Raw genomic sequence first — 22481 nt, forward strand, 5'->3', positions numbered from 1 at the left:
CTGCAGAATGCAGTCTGTGCTGACAGCTGGCAGGCAACAGCAGAAAGAGACACCAGGGACGCGTGAGTGAGGCTTGAGCTCAGGACTAGTGGTGGCTTCTTTCTTGTCCAGTGTGACAGGTTATCTCACTGGAAGCACCTGCCTTGTTGGCCCTTCCTTGTGCTGCAGGATGCAGGATGAAAGCTGCTAACACAGAAAGCAAACCCATACCAATCTTGGAACAGAAACACAAATTGGAGAAGAGAAAGAACTGAAATGGAACAAGGAACTGTTAGTGGTAGCTCAGGAAAGAGGAACAGACTGCTTAAGAACCTTGCCCACATTCGTGTCAGATACCACCCTTGAGATGTAACTCCTCTCTATAACAAGGTTTACAAATCACAGGGTCAAGTAAGAAACTAGTTTTTGTTAAAATGACAGATTTGTTCCTTTGGTACACAAATACCAGAGTTATTTCTGATCATTTACTCACAAAAGTGAGGCAAATCTAAATAAGCAATAAAGCAGAAAAGATCTTCAGCTCTGTTTCGCTCCAATTAGCAGTTTCCAGACCTCCTACTGAGCAAGTAGGATCCTGTTCCACCAGCCTAAAAACCTCATTACTCTGATCCAGGTGCATGCGCCACTGCAGTGGTCAGTTCAGGGGATTCACATGGAGTGATGCTGCACTGGTTTGGCACTGGTTTAGTGATGAGCAAGATCCATGAGTGAGGGAGCAGAGATATGGAGAGTCAAAGGAGGTGGAAAAAGATAAATCTGGCATGATTTGGTGAAATTTATAGGGCTAACAGAGGGTCTTGCCATATGTTTACTGATAAACATAACACACTTGACAAGGAAATACTGAAGAGGCAGAGGTGTCTGACAGCACTAAGCATCTGCTATTTCCAGTGGTCAGTCCCATCCTAATGTGCAGTTCCAGACAAAGCTCTGCAGGGAAGAGAAGGTCTGTCTGTACCATCCACTGTAACTATAAGGGTTACTGTGGTTGGACAATAAGAAAAAGCAGCAGCACTTTGAAGCATGTCTGGTCACACCCAGCTCCCCATTTTCAACGGCCTCACAGCCTCCCCATTTTCTCTCTGAATTATCAGAAACATTAATAAGAGCCTTTTCCACTCCCCACTTTGACTCATCTTTCTAATTAGGAGCACTGAACAAACAGATCTGAGCAACAGCCTGGCAGCAGCAGCAGCCTTGGTTCACTGCATGCAGGGCATGGAAAATGCTCTGCTCTCCCAGGGACAACAGGAAAGCTACAATCAGTGACTCAGCATTAGCCCAGTAACTGTTCTCCAGGGAATCTGAGACAACCCTTCCAAGAGCATTCCTGTCTGTTTCTGTGCACAGAGGAATCAGACAACAAAAAATACTCCTTGAAACAATTCCCTACCTCTGATAAACACACACCTCCCATCAACTAACGATTAAACAGGACTGTCAAGCTTTGCCTCGTGATCCACATCTACAGGCTGCAGCCACTCCTGAAATTTGGGGTGTTTTTTTGTGTAACATCTGTGCTCTGTGCAATGCAGACATGGCATTTCATTAAGCACAGGGTAATAGCTTGATTCCCTTAGGGACTTGCTGCTGGAAAATAGAACATCTCCTTTCATAAATAGGCAAGGTCACCACACATTCCTTAATGCACGTGCTCATTTTGGATTTGATGCTGCGATAATTGAGTATCTGTTCATTACACGTTTTGTATTAATGCAATAATGCAACCACATGTAAAACTAATTTAACAAGATCTGAGCAAACCAGCACTATATTACGTTTCCAAGTTATCTGTTCAGCTGCAGAACACAGACAAAGACTTCTGATTTATGACCAAACTATTTTTTGTATTTTACTCTTCATGTTGGATTCAGAAGTTGAAATGTAAAAAACACTGAAAAGCACAAACTAAGCTATTTTGCTCCTTCACACCACATTACCCTTTTGTAACCTAGTTGCTTTTCTATTTAACAGGAGTCATCTTCCAGCATAGTCACATACACACACAGTGAAAAAGACAGCTCACAAATGTGACACCTCAGAGTTTAAACCCCTGTAGATATAATGACAAAAGCCACAAAAATTTCACAGAGATACATGAAGAGAGATCAAAAGTTCTAGGCAAGTACTTTCAAAAATCAGGAGTCCCCAGAGGACCTGAAGCACCCAAACACTATGCACTGTAACTAATTCTGGCCAATCTATCTGTCTGCTTTCATCTTACTTCATCCCAAATACTCATTTTATCTCTCTGTTTAGAATATTCAAAAGTTGGAAACCTGTTTTTCTCTATTTCTCTGGTTCCTAGAATACTGCCTTTCTGGGTGTGAAAACAAGAATTTCAGAGGATAATACTACATCAAAGCTAAATGTAAAATGAATCACAGAATCTAGCTGACAAGGTGGTGTTGGGTCAAAGGTTAGACTCAATGACCTCAGAGGTCTTTTCCAACCCAGATGATTCTGTGATTTCCCAAACTGGAGAATGCAAACCACAACTGTAAATGAAAGGGCAATCTCTAGATTGAGAATGACCCATTATGTGGGTTAAAGACATATAGCAAACTCAACTGGAAACAATCTGAAAAAATGTTAAGAATGATATTTTTTGCCCTCTTCATCAGCCATGAAATTAACAGTTAGTGGAATTAACAGTTTCATTTCTAGAAAAAAAGAATCTCAAAGGCTGTCAACATTTTCACAAGGAAGACACCTTTGAAGAGTAGGGTTTATGCCTTAGGCAAGAATCTTTGAGTTACTTTAGAAAGATCAGGATCACAAAAACAGCTTCTTCCTTGAGAGGATCTGGAACACTTGTGAGTGTACCCTTGGAGTTTTTCTTTCCAACACTGCAGCAACCTAACTTAGAAACCTGCCTCCTCCTTTTGTTCCTCTGAAACACGCTGAAGCTGTCAAAGGTTCAAGGAGAGGTTATCAAGTCCTGTTTGCTGCTGGCATGTCTAAAACTGCTGACACATGCTAGGAAGGAAAATGGGTACATCTAGTACAGCTGCAACAATAAAACAGCTACTAAGGAGCCTCACCTAGAGCTAACACCAGCACCAAACTGTGCTGGTCAAGTGAGGAGATAAGCCAATAGTATTTATACATAAAATGCAAACAAAGCTTATAGAAGTCTTGAAAAATAACTAGGTTTGTCATTTCTAGGGCAGTTATTGTCCCTCTGGGCTTGGCACTGTTGAGGCCACATCTTGAGTCCTGTGTCCAGTTTTGGGCCCCTCACTACCAGAAAAACATTGAGGGGCTGGAGCGTGTCCAGGGAAGGGCAACGGGGCTGGGGAAGGGTCTGGAGCAAAAGTCCTGTGAGGAGCAGCTGAGGGAGCTGGGGCGGCTCAGCCTGGAGAAAAGGAGGCTCAGAGGGGACCTTCTTGCTCTCCTCAGCTCCCTGACAGGAGGGGGGAGCCAGGTGAGGGTCAGGCTCTGCTCCCAGCAAATAAGGGACAGGACGAGAGGCCACAAGTTGAACCAGGGAAGGTTTAGATTGGATATTAGGGAAAAAATCTTCTCCAAAAGGGTTTTCAAGCACTGGCACAGGCTGTCAAGAGAAGTGGTTGAATCACCCTCCCTGGAAGGATTTAAAGCCGTGTGGATGTGGCACTTAGGGACAGGGTTTAGTGGTGGACTCAGCAGTGTTGGGTTAATAGCTGGACTTAAAGATCACAAGGGTCTTTTCGAAACTAAATCATTCTATGAGACACTTGCACAAAACAACCCATGTGATCGCTTCCTTTTATATCACTCACAAATTTTCTTGAACATGAAAACAACCTACCCTCTGTTAAAAACACACCAAAAATAATCAAACTCTGTTCTTGGACAGACACAAGATCTTTTCTAGCTTGCTGCCTCAAAACATTAAGAGGAAAAATGCATTTTTTCTCCCAGTCATTCTTGTTTCAAAGTTATCTGTAGACCTATTTTACCTCTAACTTCTGTAGAAGGAGGAGGACTATTCTGCCAGTCAAGTCTCGTTCAAACTTATAGGCCAATACTCTAAAGATATGTTGACATTTCTCAGATTAATTCCAAGTAATTCCTTGCCTGCTAGGGCCAGATCTGTCCCTTCCTCTCATTTCACATCAGCTCTGTACAAATTCACACTAGCATTAAGCATTAACTTGAACTCTGGCACTTACCAAAGCTGGAGGAGTCTGAGCTAGTCCATGACCTCACCACTGGCCTAAAAGCCTGAGGATCCAAGAGCCTTGAGGTCCTCAGGCCAAGTCCACTCTAGATAACTGGTCTAGCAGTATCTCCTTATAAATTTCTACATTAAATGTAGCAAAGGGTTTTGACATTGTTCTTGCCACTAGAAATCTGGATTTCCCCACCAGGATGGCAAAAAAAGCCTCTGCAGAATCAAGGGACATGGGCGGAGGTCATACAGGTCTGTTGTTCAGCCCACAGCCTTTGTATTCTACTGCAAGCATCTTTGGAAAACACCCTTTTCAAATGCAACAGCATTTTAGCCCTTGCTAAATGAGGTTAGGCTGGAGCTGACACAGAAGATGGCAGATGCCCTCCTGTACTGCAGCGATGCAGCCACTAGGCTTTATCCTGTGAAATTATTTTAATTCTCCAATAAGGGTGAGGAGCAGGGCGTGATGGGCTCACACTCTGTTTTATCTCTGAATGCTAATGTTCACACATTAAGTTTTAAAGGAGGTGGAAGGAAAAGAGTTTACAAATGCAAAACGCTGCTCTTCTTGCGAAAATGAAATTTGCTACGGTAACACACTTTTGACAAAAAATATTCTCACCAAACAGCAATGCAAAAAGGAAGTACAAAGATTACATCATTACAGTGTAAGATGCTGCATCCCCTATCAAAATCAGACCCGGGTTCACATTAATGTAAGATTTTTTTTGGTTGTTTTAAACACACCAAATATATGCAACAGTTACAGCAGAAGTTGGTTCTTCATGAATTGAGTAAAACAGGAGTCCTTTGCTTCACCCAAATGGATTTCAGATCAGATTCTAGAATAAACCATAGAAACTTACCTTGCATTTCAACATGTTGGCCACTCTCTCTTGCATTGATTGTCCTGCTTTTGGCCTGACAAGAATATAAACTGCTTTCACCTCAGGGCTGGAGCGCAGGAGTTTTTCCAGCAGTACTTTGCCCACGAAACCTGTCGCTCCTGTGATAAGTACAGTCTTTCCATTGTAATAAGCTGAGACTGCAGACATGGTGCCTTCTTGTTCTGTTCTTTCCTGCAGCAGGTACCTGAGAAGATGAAGAAATAAAGGCTTTTATAGGGCTTTTGGGAGAACCTTTCTAGTCACCTATGGCAGCTCACGTTTGTCAATGGCAATTTAAAAGAGGAATTTTTTAAAAAGTCTTTACTGTGAAAATATACCACAAAAATCTGAGAAGCTTAAAAAAACTCAGGCTCAGCCTTATCCTCCATGTGACACCATAGCTGCACACAGCAGTCCAACACAGCTTGTGCTGTCCAAGACTCCCAGCAGTAGATGCTCCACACAGTGTTGAACAGTATTTATCTCCTACACTGTGAAGTGGCAGCCATGAAGCTTTCTCTGGAGTTTAGGTTGCCTGAACTCCCTCTTCGAGATCCACTGACTAAATAACGGGGCTGACATGACCAGGCTCCCACATGAAGTGTCCCAGTTAAGTATTTTAATTAGATGCAATGGTTTCAGGCCTGTATGACCCCAGCCATCCTGATTCGAACTCTTAAGTTGATTAAATGACAAACAAGGCTGGATTGAATCCTCTTAGAAAAGCCCCTCTCCCTATTAGTCCAATGGAAGCAAAACAACTCCTGTCTTTGAAGTGCTGCAGATCCCAGTAAGCATAAAACATTTATACTGCAAGAGAAAGGCTCATGAAAAGTACCACTAAATGTTTTTATTTTGAAAAAAGCCTACAGAATTTGAAACAACAAGAAACAAGAATAGTAGGACACAGTCAATCAAGTATTCAAGAACCAGAACAATGATCTTCAGGTACCCCAGAAAAACTTCTCTTCCTCCTGTAGAAGCTTCAGAAACACTGTTGGCCATCTCAAGTTTCTCAGCATGAGTGAACTGCACGCTAATAAAATGCAAATACCTCAAAACTGAAATACTGCATTTGTTGCATTTTTGCAGCCTTCTAAGAGTCCCTGTTTTCACCAAACCTTTTGCATTTCTGAAGCCTAGTAAACCACTGAGGCACAGTGAAGTGCCTGACTTAGAGAAAAAACCACAAGCCTTCATACAGACATTGTTCTTGTTCCTCTTTCCCAGTGCTGCCTGGGACCACAGTAATTCACATCAAACAAATGAAAATCCCCGAATTTCTTTATCCAAAACGAATCATCAGGTGTAGAATCTGATTTAGAAAGTGGGTCAAGCAGAATAAGTTCTGAGGGACACAATTTTACGAACTAAGAGCTGTGAGTATTCTGGCTCAGTGGATTTGGGTATTAGCCTACTTTCAGATATGGTCTAGATTATAATTTAAATGAACACAGAAGGTCCATCTAGGCCTATTAAAAACCTGGTCTTATTAAAGAGCTGGCCACTTGGGAAGTTAAACAAACAGGTTAAACTCTTAGATAATGAACTTATTTATAGCAAAATGTCACATCTCATTCAGGTTCGGAAAAACTGAGTGATATTGGATGACAGAAACTTGCAGAACCTGGGAGTGTGTGAAAGGGTGTGTAAGGCCAGAAGGAGCTGGTAGCTTAGCCAGATAAAATGGGGATGACAAAAGACTTAAGAAATTTGTCACGACGCATGCCCTGCAACACAGAAAAATTAAGAAGTCCTTAGTCAGCAGAGACCATACAAAATCTACTGACCATCAGGAAACAAAAAGATAAAATGTAAGACTTCCAGCCACTGGATCCTTACTTCAAATTCATATTCAGAAGATCGTATCTTCCTAACCTCACCTAATATGCTGCTAGGAAAAAAGGTACATTTAGAAAGTTACTTTGCACCACAAACTTGTAGATTACCACAGTGTTTAATAGGAGTTCCTCTCCTTCCCACACTTGAGGAGCAGAGAGCAACTTCCCACCTGCATCACTAAACATTTCTGTTTTGCCTTATAGTTGTAGATCACTGCACAAATAACTGTTAAAGGTTTCCACTTGTGGACATCAATTTATTATGTTGTTTCATTTGGGTTATCTGTTTCAAAGTTATCCAAAAGGGGCTTCATCTGTTTTGGCCAGATGTTCAATGCCTGCTAGAATAGCAAAATAAATGAAACACACTACTTTGAAGTGTCCCTAAAATTAACTGTGCAGCCAAACTTTGTTCAGTGTTTCTGGCAAGGACTACACACACATAACTGACAGTTCTTCTCCATCTAGTCTGAGACCATTTTGAAGGTTTGATTCCATAAATTTGGGAAATCAACTGCATCTCCCAAGCTATTCTGGTATGATGAAAATGGAAGCCCACAGCCACTGAAAAAAGGAACTTCTAAGGCAATCTCCTGTTTCTCTTGATTCTTGGCTTAACCCTACAGGGTTTAAAGACAAAGGAAGAAAAATCACATCCTTTCTATTTTCTACAGCAAAGCAGTCCAAGTGAGGCAGTACACAGTTGGTAGGGCCAGTATCAGAGTTGGATCCCATTGCTCAGGGCCTCATCCACAATAAAAAGCCACGAAGAATGAGATGATGTTTGCCTATTAAGGGATCAGATTTGTGTCTGCATGCAGTACATTTATTTTTCCCTTTCCTAAAGGAGCTTCAGAAGAAAATACAAAATTCTTGTACCCATTTGATGCCATGATAACTATCAGGAAAGAATATCTGCGTATTTGTTTAATATGCACAAACAAATTGATGTTTTGAGATCATGACACAAGAGTCAGAATGCTTCAATTTGATATGTTCAGACAGATCCCTGAATCCCCGCTGTCTGAGCAAATTTAAAGAGGTTTTTACTAGGTTCCAAAATAAAAGGCAGATTTCAGTTTATATTCAGGATTGCTAAAATTTTCCTTTCAACTTAGTTTTGGCTTTTGTATTTTGTAGAACTATCTTTGGGTTCTTTTGTATTTTTAAGAGTGTGATTTATTCTTCTCTGTTTTAAATAATTTTTCTTGGTCTTTGTAAAGAAAGTACTGAAGAAGGTATGAAGGAACCAGAAGATTTCTGAGGTTAAAGGGTGTGATCCAAGAAATGCCTGCTGACCTAACCCTTTGGATGTCTACTTCAAAACACAGAGAACTTTATGTATGTCTTTTTGGCTTTTTGCACTCAGTCAATGGAACAAAAATTGTTTCCTGCAGGTCATACTTTACTTTTAATTTTAATGAAAGAACAGTCAATACTGAGCATTAACTATTTCCCAGTCAATTAAACTGCAGGGGATTAAGTGTCTGGTAGAACTATCTGAAGTTTAAACCACAGTCAGCAATTGCTGTGAGCTGACCCTTACTGAGGTAAAGAAGGATAAAGACAATTTCTTAGCTTAAGGTTCCTTTCTGTTCCAAAACTGACTGGAGGTGAGAAAGCCACTGAATTGTGGAGAAAAGCCCACACAAGGGCTTCCTGAAGCCCAATTCAAGTGAGTCATTACAGGCAACTCTGAGGTTTTAGGCACTAACTGGAGCAGGGCAGTGATCACTGATGCCTCCTGAATTACTGAGTGCAGCAACTCTGCAGCAGCACAAATCTCTCTGATGCTCAATGATCTTCAGCTGGAGTGGGGAAAAAAACTAGCTTTTTCCCAGAGAGCCAGAAATCCCACTGAGCATCTCTGCAGGCACAAGTGTGTACAAGCTGCTCTGAGGGTGAAGCTCTGGTACTGGTGCCTGTAAGAGTCTGCTCTGGCTCAGCCATAAAGGACGACCCACAGGGCTGTGGTACAAACAAAGCCGTGATCCTGTGCCCAGGGCATGTGCCAAAGGACAAGCAAAGGGAAAGGTGGGAATCCTGCCAACTTAATGCTTTCCTCCTGCAAAAGAAAACCCTCATATCCTCAGCAGAATAGTACAGGAGAGCTTTCCCCCCCCAAGAGCAGATACAATTGAGCTGGTATTTAACAGAATAACTACACTGTCCTCGTCTTCCACGTATTTCAGTGATGCCAAATCCACATCTGGACTGCAGTGGTGTGATGAAGAGTGTGACTGTTACCAAAGCCAAAATGATGGGAAGGAAAATGTGTATGTGAACTGCTGCCACAGCCCACAGCAGGTCAGTGCCTGCAGGGGGTTAACAAGAGATGGCAAAAGGGAGCAATGAAGGACAGGTAGACTGGAACAGGCGACTATTTCAGTATGGTTTAGATCACTGCTGGGATTTCCATGCCCTACTCAACTAGGGCAGTGGCCATTTCAGAAGGTTTTTTTTTGGGGATATTTGTCTTTTCAACTCAAAACCAAAATTACAATTAATGACAATAATATTTTTTGAAACAAAGCTACAAGACAGCGAGAGTCCTTTAAGACTAAATAACTTTTGGCCACTTCTCTGAAAATAAATTTTTAATCTTGGGTGCAAATATCCAATCATACATAAGACAGGTTTTTTTAATCAGGATTCTGGAAGAATCGTAATTAAACTGGGACATGCACAGAAAGAAAAATTCCTCTGTTGCTTCAGAGAACTTGCATAGCTGAGATCAGAAAAAGCAATATAAAGTGGTCACAGACTATTTCAGTCTCATCAATTTGCTTCTTCAGTCTATTAATTATTTTATGAGTTTAAAATGGACTGAACACTGGGGATGCCTGAACAATGTATCTTCATATAATTATTTTCTCTTTTACATTTTGCTCCAGGAAGTGTGACAGAGACTCCATAAACTAGGCATGTAATTATAATACATAAAAGCAATTCTTTCTAATATGTGTTCGTTGCCTGAAAGCACTTGTTGTTAGTTTAATCATCAGCAAATAAATAATCCCACAAATGGGACTGTAACAGGAACAACCTGATCTTTTCACTTTTGTGGACAGTAGAGGTGGATACATGAACAATGAGCAATTTTCCTCCAGTGCCAATGCATATACAGCAATTGTATGGCTTGAAGCAAATCATTATAATCCAAGGAGAGCATGCACATGGATGCAGATGTAGGGATAGTGTTACCACCACCTCCTGTGGAGCAAAATCCTCTCTGAAACAAAACATCTTTCCAACCTGCTGACTCCTGGAGCACCAAAAAGCTCCATTCCATGCTTAAAGAACAAAAATTAAAAATACAAAGAAAAATGCAATAAGCATCTATATGTTTCATTTGTGTGCTGGCACTAGAAACAAGGGCTCTAACAGCATCCATCGATTCACAGTGAGATCTCAGGTGTATGCAAGTACATTAGTTGTGCAGGCTCTGTCATTTGAGATGCTTTATATGGATGTCAAGGTTTTGTTGAGCACCAGGATCTGCTGCAGAGATTTCACAGCTTATTTTTAGCCCCAGGACATCTGGAAGTAATAGAGCGTGCCGTGGCCTTAGAGTCCCAGAGCAGAGTCTCACACCATGCTCTGTAGCAATAGCTGAAGCAGTGACTTGTTTTTCATCACAGTGACTTAACTCCTGGCTTCTCAGTAGCACCAAGAGGAGCCTTATGCCACTCAGTTCCACTGATTTCATTTACTGGGCCAAACTCACAGCCAGGGAAGTTCCACTGCCATGACCAACATTTCAGCTGGGATCAACACGAATTAGCTAAGATTAGAGCCTTTATATTGAAAATATTTTCTGCATTTTCAGTAATAAATAACAGTGACTCAGAATGGAAAATGGCCGTAGTTCAGCACTGCACAACATTTGTGCTGCTAACAAGAACAAGCAGAAAGTACCAGCAGTGATGCACTCGAGTTACATAATGTATTTCCAAAGGTTTTTAGCCACAGGAAGATTTGTGCAGCACATGATGTTTGGGAAGAGGTGGGGGAGAATTTTACTGGTGGCAAAAAATGAAGCAAAGAGGACGTTAAAATGGCTGTTCTAGGGACAAATTAAAAGATCCTTATGGTTTGTTAAACTTCCATGGTTATTTAACAGCACTAACAACCTACCAGCAATAACAAACTGGCAAAGATAAACCTTCTCTCACTTAGCTGCAGAGTTAAAAGGAAGGTCATAATCCACCCTTTGTACAGGCACTGTAGATGCTAATGCAGCATAAAGAAATAAAATCCTGTGATTCAAAGATGGGCACATTTACAGCCAGACTGAACTCCTGATGATAATCCTCTTTGCGAGAGATTTTGCTCCCAGCAATTTACACCAAATATAAATGTTGTTGCTAGAAGCCTGAAGGTTAAACCACTTTTCTCCAGCTAATATATTTCAAATCATTTTTTGTTTGCCAACAGTACCGACTCAACTCCATAACAGCATATCCAAGTAGCAACATGCAAGGAGAAACTCTCATTGCTCCCGGAAACCCTTCGCGATTTGAAAAATCACACCAGTTTTGCAATTCGTGTTAATTTATAACAGTTAAATCTAAAGGGACAGTGCAGTGTGACAGCATAATTAAGAGCTAGAGGCAATGAGCAGCGTGCACAGCCTGATCCTGCAAACGTTGAATGCTGCATCACATAAGGACGGCAGCTCTCGATCCTCTGGAAATCACTGGGAGTTGTGGCTGCTGGGCTAGAGACCTGCCCACAGAACAAGATGCAGATGTAGGGCAAAAGTTTGAATTTCAAGATGTGGTCATTGTGTAAGCACTACCTGTACAGCTTCAGAGACCATCTGACTCTTTTCAGCAGCCCAAACTGTTTGACCCTGTTCAGAATTAGAGAAGAACAAGTGAAGCACAATGTGTGTTGCACTGATGCAACACAACACAGGAGAATCCCCTTGAGTTTTTAGTGGAAACTGTTAGTCTCTCTCAGTCTATGTTCTCTCTAAAACTGATGAAAACAAGGTTATAAACATTTCAGAGCTGGAACGAGGCAACAGTGCTGAGGACATACCTACGTGTGTGATACAGGATTTTGAAGAACAAATATTTCTCAATAGCTCAAGTATGGACGTATTCTGCCTCTCCCCTATTTAATCAGCCACCTTATAAGAACTGCAGCTACCAGAGACATGAAAGAAGCTGTTTCTGCAGGCTCCTTTCTGCATCACACGTCATCTGTACCCATTCTCCCCATTTTTTTTAGAGGGAGCTCCCTCTTTCTGAGAGATAGTTGTTGGAAAGCCACTGAGCAAATCACAGGATCAAAGCTTAGGTGCTGTGCAGAGATCAGGACTAGAAGGGACTTTTTGCTCTGCCTCAGCATAATTAAATGCAGACATCCTATGTCAGAGCATTTTTGCAGGCAATCCATTCCCTTCTCTTTCCCCCACTTTACTCTTCACAGCCATTTTCACCTTGCTTTTTCTCCTGGGGTCTCTACAACCAGCAGTCCTCTCCCAAGACCCTAAATCAGAACCCTTGCCCTACCCACTGCACACCAATCACACTGCACCTTACCACTGCAGGAGGGAGGTCTCTCAGTGATTAAGTCAGGAGTCTGTAACTCTCTCTGTGATAACAGTCTGGTCTGGCATACTTATTTTATTTTAGTGATCTCACTTGATAACTCAATTAGCATCCAAGAGCTAATGTATTAGCATTTGAAGGTTTCCTGTCCTTTTCCACTACTTGGTCTTGTCCCTTGTCAAAAATATAGGCACCAGCATATATGGCATTTGTGGGAAGAGCTGGATTTACAGATGGCAGGCTGGGTGGGCGTGTTGATCTGCTGGAGGGCAGGAAGGCATTGCAGAGGGAACTGGACAACCCAAATTGATGGACTGAGGACAATTGTATGAGGTTCAACAAGGCCAAGTGCCTTCTGATCTTGATCTTGAAGGTATTTTTCAATCTAAATTATTTTATGACTGGGCCAGTTCAAGCATAATCACATACAATTTGAGGGTAAAAGGAGGATGAAGTGTTTTGGTGTTTTTTTCAAGCCTCACTTCTGGAGCAGTCCATTTAGCACAGCTGCTCTGAAGGGACAGCAGCTTCAGGGTTGTTACCTTCCCACCAATTCTCCCATTCCAGCACTCACAGAAAACCATCCTACAACAGCCCAAACCACACAGGGTAACTAAAAACTGCCCACATTTCTGAAACTAATGAAAAAGAAGTGGTGATTGATAGCAGCAATGTGAGTATTTATGTGACTACAGCAACCATGTTCTTCACAAAGGCACTGTCATGACATAAAAAAGAATGATCTTCACTCAAGATTCTGAGTCAACAGCAATATTGATCCAAGTAGATCAATATAGTAAGTAAATCTGTGTCATGCAATGATGGAGAGACTGCCTTCCTGAGACTGCCTTCTCTTTCCTACTGTCACTCCATCCAGCTCTCCTGCCAGGTAAATACATAAGCACAATGCTTAGGAGTCTTAACAAAATCAAATGAAACTGCATTTATATGTTTTCATAACAAGACATAAAAAAAAAATTACAGAAAACAACAAAAGAAGAAACTGAGGACAATGTACAGGAATATGGTCAAGTGATGACCCCTTAATGACCATGCTTTTAAAAGACAAACACTTATCTTCCTTCCTACTGTTACAACTCTTTTTCACAGCTATGTCCAGTGGAAGATGTAAATAGAAAACATGAGTAGCTCTGTACCCCTGTGCATTTTTATGACTATATGTGCAGATTTTTGTTTGTATTAAGCTTCAAAACAAATGTAAAATAATTAATAATTGGCTGAATAACACCAGCTGAAAGAAAGCAAGGCAGCTGTAGGGATTCAAACATACACAGTTTCTGATGACCACAGAGTTCTGCACTCGGGTCTGTCTGGATCTCCCAGAGTTTAAGGGATTTTACTGAAGTCTTTTCTTTAATAATATGCATGTACTTGTATCGTACATGCACAGAAAACCATTTTTAGGTTGTAGACACAAAATCTGTCGACTGCTTTTTCCCTTGACCCTCAACCATTTTTGAGTCCTCAAGACCCTGATGACAGTTGGCTGTAGAACACCTCATACTGCAAACCTTTATAGGATGCAACAGGGCAAATATTCCTTTTCCTTCATCCCTTCATACTGCCTGAATTTGCTAATACCTTCCTTGTAAGACAGAGGAAACTACTTAGCTGAGAAGCTCTTGACATGTTGTGAGGGAAATGTCTTGATGAGCTCAGATAATACAGTAGCATGGTTTGTGCTGCTTAACAGAAAAATGTGGTGACTGCACTAAGAAGTTTAGCAGTCCTGTGACAGCAAGCTAAAATGAAATTTCACACTTTGGATCTCAGATCTAACAGAGTGGAAAAAATTACCTGCTGTGTTCGGACACAGATTTAAGGTTAATTAAAAAACTGTAATTATTTTTCTTTCCCAATAGAGAGCTCAGCAGTCTGAGCATTTTTATGCTGAGGTTTTATTAAGAAGCACAGTCTAGAATCTGGTTACTCTTGCCTTGGTTGGGATTGAAAGATAAAAATATTGGAATATATCCCACTAAGAGGAGTCTTCTTATAAGGATGACCAGAGTGATAGTTTATACTATTAATTTCATAGTAAAGCATATATAAATACAGACACAAGCTTTCAAGCCCAAAGATTTAAGATACCTTTAAATGAGTTTTTTAAATTGAAACCTGACAGAGAACATTATCAATTGAAATACCACAGGTTTGCCTTTTACCTTTGACTCAAAACTCAGATAGGCTAAATACAAACAAAAAGCATTTATTTTTTTCATTTCTCCCATGTTTCTCTGTTGCTCATACCTAGAGCATTTGATGTAAACCTGGCAATCCATCAGACAACAACTGCAGCCTGGATTGTTGGTTTGTCCAGCTACCGAAATAAGACAGAAGATATCCAGGCTTCTGCTATGCAACATTCTCCTATCAGTGAATTCTCAGCAGAGAGGGAAGGATCAAGCCCTTCAGGAACAGGGAAGAAGCTCAGCCAAAGCATATTTCACTCCAGGAAGTCCACAGGGGATTTTAGGGCTGGTTAGTGCATGCTGCTGGCTGGCTCATTCTGCAGCAAGCCAGCATCTGTGATCAGCTCTCCAGTGTTTCCCTGCATCCCCTGCTTGTTGAAGACAATTCTGGCACTACCTGAACTGGAACCACAACACACTGACAGCTCTGCTGTCAGAGTCCTGGGCACTGAAATAAGGACCTTGCACAGGCAGCACAAGGGTGCACAGACCGAGGCAGCTACAGCAGTTCCAGCTCGGAAGGCTCCTGCCCTGTCGTGGCTGTCACTGTGCAAATGTGATGAACTGACAAACATCCCCTTCTCCCTTTGGGAATGCACAGAAACCACGGCAAGGAGAGCCCAGGAGGCCACTTCCTCCTGCAAGGACCCATGTGTGGAGCATTGGGAAGGGGCAATGGAGTTCTTAAGAGAGAAGCCAGTGAGACAGAAGGTACTGCACAGGTTCAGGGTGTTTCTGTCTCCCACTACACCTCACCATTCTGGGAAGGCTTTTCCACTGCTTTGACTCCCTGTCTGGATGCACTCCCCACCTCTTTAATCCCTGATCTGTAGCAAGACAAACACGGAGTTACATGCACAGCCGATTCCTGCTGCTCCTCCTGTGGCTATAGGATATCTCAGGACCAGGGAATTACAGTTTCAGATGCACCAGCGAGACTACTGGTTTTGTCCCTGCCCCTTCCAACAGCAAATGTCATCCTAAGAGCTTGCAAATTTTCTTTTTCCTTGGGATCACAAACACAACACGCAGGCAGCAGGAGGGAGAAGGCTTTCTCCTCTGGAAATTTTAGCAGGGAATACAGAAGCAGCCCAGCTAAGCCAGAAGCATCATTAGCCATGTGAAAACAAGCCATGTATTAATAGGTAGCTCCAAGGTAGCTGCTAGGATTTTCAGAGGAGTAAACCTGCGTTTGATCAAAGCAGAAAACTGAAGAAAACCTACTAAATATGGGTAGGATGAGGGTGACCATGTCATGGATGCTAAGTGTGACTACAAAACACAGCTTCTATGAAAGAAAAAAAAAAAGAGAATGTAAGACAGCAGCAAAGAAGAGAGTTTGTAGAACTCCCTGTGATCAGTATCTGAGTTAGTGTGTTTATGCAGGACTTTCCATTCAGCTTCTACCACAATGAACTGAGCGTGCAAATCCAGGAGTTCTCACCATGCTGCACCCAGAATTACTCACAGCAGCTTAAAACAAAGTAGTTCTGTGATCTCTAAACACACGGAGCCAAATCACTCCTGGGAGATAACCCAGTGATCTGCATCAGTGACGAAGTGGAAACTGAACTTTTCCAGAAAATAATTTCCTTAACACTGAGAACAAAAACCAAAAGAAATGAAAAACAATTTATAAGGGCCTCCTCACATGCAGGACATAGCTCAGAAAGAAGCAGGAAATGGACAGAGAACCTCTCATTTCTGACAGCCACCACCATAATATTTTGGGATAGATTTTAAAGATGCAGTTTGTAAGACGGTATCAACAAAACACAGAAATTATGGCCTTACTTGCACTTACATTTTAAAACTTCTTTTTCTACCTCCATCAGCTCTTCCCTTATTTGAAACTGGGCTACATAATAAGTAAGCAGAACTCATTCTACTAACAGTAAGAACACTGTCACAAAATCTTTCATAATTCAACTGATTGCACTCTTGATACTAAATATTATCTCCATTTCTGAGAGTTTTGTTACTCTCAAGAGGTAGTTTTGCTAGCTCTTGATCCTCATCAGATGGCTTTAAGGATTTTGGACTCTTCTAACTTGTACACCTCTGTCTCTTCTACCAGGATAAACAGACCGAGAAAACAGAAATAAAACTAAAAAGCAAATGTAAAGCGAGTCCGAAGATGTTGTTTCAAAATACAGAGAGAGATGCAAAATCCTGAAACACACATCCCTCCAGCAGGCTACAGATTTGCTGCATCCCAAGCCCTTTGGGATGGGAAGTATGCAAGTGCAGTAGTACCACTCACAACAGGTCTCTGATCACAGCTGAGTCACACAGAAATTACCAGAGTGGAAAGACTTTTTGATATATATTTATATACGTGAATCACTAATACAGCAAACACACACAGCAGTGTTTATCCCTCCCTTATGCTGTTCAAAATGCTTTCTTTTAATGAAGTAATGTGTTTGTTCAACCCCTGCTTTATACACATTAACTAATGGTCTCCGAAATACCCCAGGGAAACAAAGAAGATGTGTATTTTATTATTCCCATTATTAGAAGCCATGCAATTCACAGGGGCTGCTAATGAATTACAGTTAATGATGCAGTGCTAAGCAACCACTTTTTTTGGAGATTTGTTTAGGTCATACCATAACAGGGATCAGAAGTAACTTCCATTGCAGAAACCAATGAGCACAACAGCAAAAAAGACCATATATGCTGTAAGACACATTGATTTCATCAAAATAGTTGCTGTTGTATTACAATTTCATCATTCTCAGGTGCCTATGCACATTTTAAAAAGTCTTGTGTTGTTGTTGGGGTTTTTTTTTTCATTCTTGGTAGTTTTTTTTTCTTGATTTTTTTTTTGCCATGCAGTTATTACTCTCACTCAAGAGCAAAAAAAGACAAAACTGTGGATTCAGGAGGGAAATAATAATCAAATGTGGAAGAAGCCAACCAGAAGATCAAAAATATATCCTTCCCAATTAGATTTTCTCACAAACTGCAAGGAAAATACACTCCTCAAATCTCCTCACTCAGTTTCTGTGAAAGACAGGCAGCACAGCCTGCAGATTTCTCTCCCCAAAGTTCTCCAAGAAACACAAACATTTACTCTTCAGATAAAGGGAGAAGAGCAGGAAGAGGAAACTAAAGACAATTCCCTGGAGTTACTGAAAGCTGCATTAAGGAACATTCCTCTTCACATCAGCAGCTCTGAATAATGAGGCAGCAGAGAGCTTTGCAGCACCGGGAGCCTTTGAAACACACTTGTCCAGAAGGAAGAGACAATAAAATGTCAATAGAAAATGCCTCTTGGCTGGCACAGAGAAAACTTTTCCTCCTTTTCCAAATACAGGGACCAATTTTTTTCTTCCCCTCTTCTCCAATATTTAGAAGACAAGCTGATGAGAGATGACAGGGCTCACTTACAGAAGTTCAAAAAAATCCAGCACTGAATAAAACATAAGTGCAGAATCAGAAAAAGGATGGTCAGACTGTACCAATGTCATCTAATATATCCTCTGTGCACTGAAGTGCAAGAAGGGAATGGAAAGAAGTAATTCAATGATGATTTCGTTCTAAAAGTTCAAGAAAAGTCTGAATTAAATTTAAAATATTTGAATAATCCTATTGTAGTCAGTGTCAAGTTCAAGTTAGTGCACATATGTTCTCCTTAATTACAAATTTCCTTCTCATCGTTAAGAAGCTCTGCATTCAAAATTTACATGCTCCTATACTGAATAAATTTTTTAAATTACCTTTTAATTTTACTTTTTGTTGGCCAACAATTAAGATATTAATTATCAGATAAATAAAATTATCCACAAATTTTGCAATCCTGGTTCCCCCCCTCCCCCCAATCTTATCCTAGCATGATCTATAAAATAAAGAAATTTCTTGGAACGCATTAGGGTGTGCCTGCCCTGAAAATGCACAAGACCACACAGAGTTGGTATATTAGCATAGCTTCAAGTAGCACAGTGAAACACAAAAATAAATACGCCTCCTATGATCATTCTTTTTTTAAAGCCTTTTCTATTCTTGTAGGGACAGGAGATTGCTATGTTCCAAGGTGGAAGTATTTAGGACCTCTCTAAAATGGAAAGATTTACCCATATCATTTAAGAAAAAACAACTTATGACTCAATTCCTGTTAATGATTTTTTTATTACATTTTTCCAAGAATTGATGCTCTCTTTAACTTTTGTATGACCTCATGACCTTGGAAACAAAGCTCACAGTCTGAAGATATAAATATCAAGCAAATGTTACTAGTTCTCAAGCAGTATCAACTTGCTTTGGTGCTTTTAGCTCCATTGTCCTAAGACACAGAAAGCAGCCTCATTCTGTCTTACACCTTTGTAATTTTGTGTATTTTAAATTTTGATATTCAGAATAAGCCTGATCTCCTCCTCTTAGTTCATTTGTGCCAAGTAGAACACAAAAGATTTGCCTTTTTAACCAGGTCTCTCATCTCCTGGATCTTTGCAATCCACTGAGAGTCTCACACAAGTTCAGAGTCTGTCCTCACACCAGATCCTGGAGATGCTGTGAAAATAAACATCAACATGTGTTGTAGCAACCGGTGTGTGTGGAACTACCTCTCAGGAAACAAACTGTTACCAACCTCTCCTTCTCAAAACAGAAGCCAAAAGGCACAAGGTCCTCTTGCCAGTGCCAGTGCCATTGCATTAATCATCCTTGTTCTTCAGACACAAATTATTCACCTCCAAGCCTTGCAGCATGTGTTGGACATCCCCCACCTTGGATTTCTTACTGCTAATCTCGGGTCCAGATAAAAGTCCTATTAAGAAGGGCTGACATAAAGTACACAGAGATTGCCAGGCTGGAAATTCTTTGCCAAAATACACAGCTCAGCTGGGCAGGGACATAGTAAGTAGCATGTATCCACACCAGGCTTCCACAAGAAAGAAAAAAAGTTTTGTTACTAACGGCCAAAACATACACTGACCTCGCCAAAAAGTAGTCTTTGAGGCAGGATACTTCCTGTGATACAGAGATATTTACTAAAATAAGCACACAGAGATTAGGGCTCCCACTCAACTACACCTCTCAGGGAAAAGAGAGTAGTAAAGTAATACGTGGCAGTAACAACCATTTTTTCTCTCCAGTTTAATGGCATAAAAGCAGGACCTCCCTGTTGTGAGAGTAAAAGCAAAATGAAACGGGAGAGGTGTTTCACTCTGCTCAAAATTTTATTTTTTGAAGTCTCTGTAGTACAAAATGCTATTTTAGGAAAAACCTTTTTTTTTTTTTCCCCTGGCAGTGCAAATCAGCCCAAACCTCAGCATATTTGGCTTCCTGAAAATTTTTCCTGGCTGAGTACTCACAACCTACAGAGACTCCCTGTTATAACTGTTGCCAATTCTCTTTGTTGACCCCTTTCCAAAAGAGGATGAAGAGAGAAAAAAGGTGGCAGTCAGAGAAACAGTACAACCCAAGGATCCCTGTTTTATCAGAAGGGTGTTTGAAGGCAGAGTAAACAATGCTCCAAGGTGGCCTTAATTTGCACTGGAAGCCAATGTTGGTTTTGGGAAGTTGCCACCACATTCACTGTAGGCTTTGCCACCACATCCCTCCTCTTTGATTTTGTACTGAACACACGCCAAGAAACTTGGATTTTAACAACTGAATGGCAGAGATGTCCTGCAAGAGACACAGTCCTAAATAACTGGAAGGGAAAGAAATCATGCCTGTGAATACAGTGTGAGCCTTTTGACAGAGGGAAGCTTAAGCACAGATACAGGAGGTACAATGGTAGGTGATTTGTGCTGGGAAAAAATATTAATTTGATATTTTGCTTGGAAATTATTTGATCTATTTGAAATCTGCTAGTAACATTGAGGATAAAATGGTTGCTGTTAAGATATACATGTTGAGGGGCTGAAGAATAAATGCAATTAGAGTGATCCTGTGTACCCAAAATTCCAAGAGGATAAAGAGATTGTCTAAAGAGACTGGATGACCTGTTTCTTACAAATAAGAGTCAGGCATTCTTGTAGATTTTTCCAGACCTACAGAAAACTTCAGCATTCCAATTCAGGTTAGAAAGTCGTGGAGTTTAGCAGGACAGGAAGAACTATATTGAGTATTTCACAGAACAAGCAGATCATCCTTAGAAACAACGACAGAAGATAAAAACTACTATCTACGATCTAAAAGTCAAGGAAAAGCAGAAGAAAGGCACCTTTGCACTGCCAGGTTCCCCAGCTGGCTGTGAGGTGTCAGGTTTGCCAGGTGCCAAATGCTCCATACAAGCAATTAGCAGCACTAATGAGTGTAAAGCACAGCAATGCCTGTAGGTGATACAGAGGTTCTTAAATCATCTTTACACTACAGGAAAATCTTCTGATAGCAGGTTGATCCTTCCAAATTTACAGTACCTGAAGTTTAACTGAGACAGAGCCTGAGCCAATTAGTTTGCTGTACGTGTAGATTCATAAGCCTTAATTACAACACTCTTCAGTTCTGACAGTAAGACTGAGACAATCAGTGCAGTGTATTTCAGAAGGGAGAAGCACCACTGATCCTCAACTGCTCTCTTTTATGAGTTGCACTCTGGCTAAATACAGAGGTTCTGGCAGCAGCTTTAAGGTTTTCTAGAAATTTCTACCTTTAGCAACTGAGGCCATATTTTCTTGTCCCTTCACTTGTGCAGGAAGAAATCTTGTGGGGTCAAGTTGTGAATTAAGCAAATACACTGGACTGATTTAGGATGTGGCTTGAGAAAGACTTGTGTCAGCACTGCAGAGGGTGTTGTGAGACAGTGGTCTCACAACAGATGAGGCAGGGGCAGGAAAAAGCAAGACTTTGTTAGTCCTGTATCATTGCCAAGGCCTTCGAACTATGAAACACTGGCCTGTCAGCAAGAACATTAAATCTACCTTTTTTCAGCAAGTACTCCATTTTTAATATTTAACAATCATAACAGTTATAGCAACTTTCCCCAGGATTTGCATGATGGCTCACTCAAATAATTTCAGTCTACCTCTCCAACTCCTTGTGAGTGTTTTGCCAATACTCTGCTACTTCCCTTCAAAGACTTTCTTGTCTTTCCCCTTATTTATAGAACCATGGCGATGTTTAGAAGACAACATGCAGGGTTGTCTTCTGAACTGGGAAGCTTGAAAGAGGCCACATTGGCCACCAAGCAAGAAGGAATAAAACAAAACCCTGGTAGCCACCATCAGCCTTAAACCACCACTTGTGTGAAAGAGTCACAGCTGGTAATGGAGAAGTGAGGACTGAGGGGGATCCCTTAAAAGGGAAAATCCTAGCCCAGCATTGAAGAGAAGCTTTAGCATCCCTTACAGGGCAAGGATTTAGGAACATGGCTTACACCTGGAAAAAAAAATCAGCCCTTACAGAAGCTTATCAGCATGCAGTTGGTTTAGTCAGGAAAGCCAGCCCAACTCTCTAGTAACATGGGAAAATTTTTGCATAGTACAGGGATCATCCAGTCCCTCCCTCCTCTTTGCTGTGAGGGAGGTGCTGTAAGGTTTGCAGGAAGTAGAGAAGCCATTAGTTATTAGGAAATAAAACAGCTCTAGGACACACTGGGCACACGCAGTCATGGCACACCATGAAACATGGGAGAAGAATTGCAACAGCTACAGGCAAGTTGACACTGTAGCCCAGATGAGTTTTTTATTTGACAGATATTTCTGGAAGATATACCCTGCTCTTTGCACAATGGGTTTAGCATTTTTAATTTGCAGTTGAATTGAAGGATGAGTCACTCTATCACAAAACAACTCCAGCATAAATCAGGTTTCAGCCTGTGACAGCAGAACTATTCTTCACACAATACAATCTGTTAAGACAATTTAGCA

At 41.0% G+C, this 22481-nt stretch overlaps 1 protein-coding gene across 1 annotated transcript in view; it reads right to left on the reverse strand.

The window, feature by feature from the left end:
* The window catches only part of LOC103760001 (fatty acyl-CoA reductase 1-like), a 73674-nt gene extending 68426 nt beyond the window's left edge, over positions 1–5248 (reverse strand). Inside the window, exon 1 of the mRNA XM_018086234.3 lies at positions 5026–5248. Coding sequence (XP_017941723.1) covers positions 5026–5214 — 189 coding nt within the window. The 5' untranslated portion in view covers positions 5215–5248. The remainder of the gene's footprint in view (positions 1–5025) is intronic.
* Positions 5249–22481: the final 17233 nt, after the last annotated feature.

This window comes from Manacus vitellinus, unplaced genomic scaffold (assembly GCF_001715985.3).
Source record: "Manacus vitellinus isolate BGI_N305 unplaced genomic scaffold, ASM171598v3 scaffold_90_pilon, whole genome shotgun sequence".
NCBI lineage: Eukaryota > Metazoa > Chordata > Aves > Passeriformes > Pipridae > Manacus > Manacus vitellinus.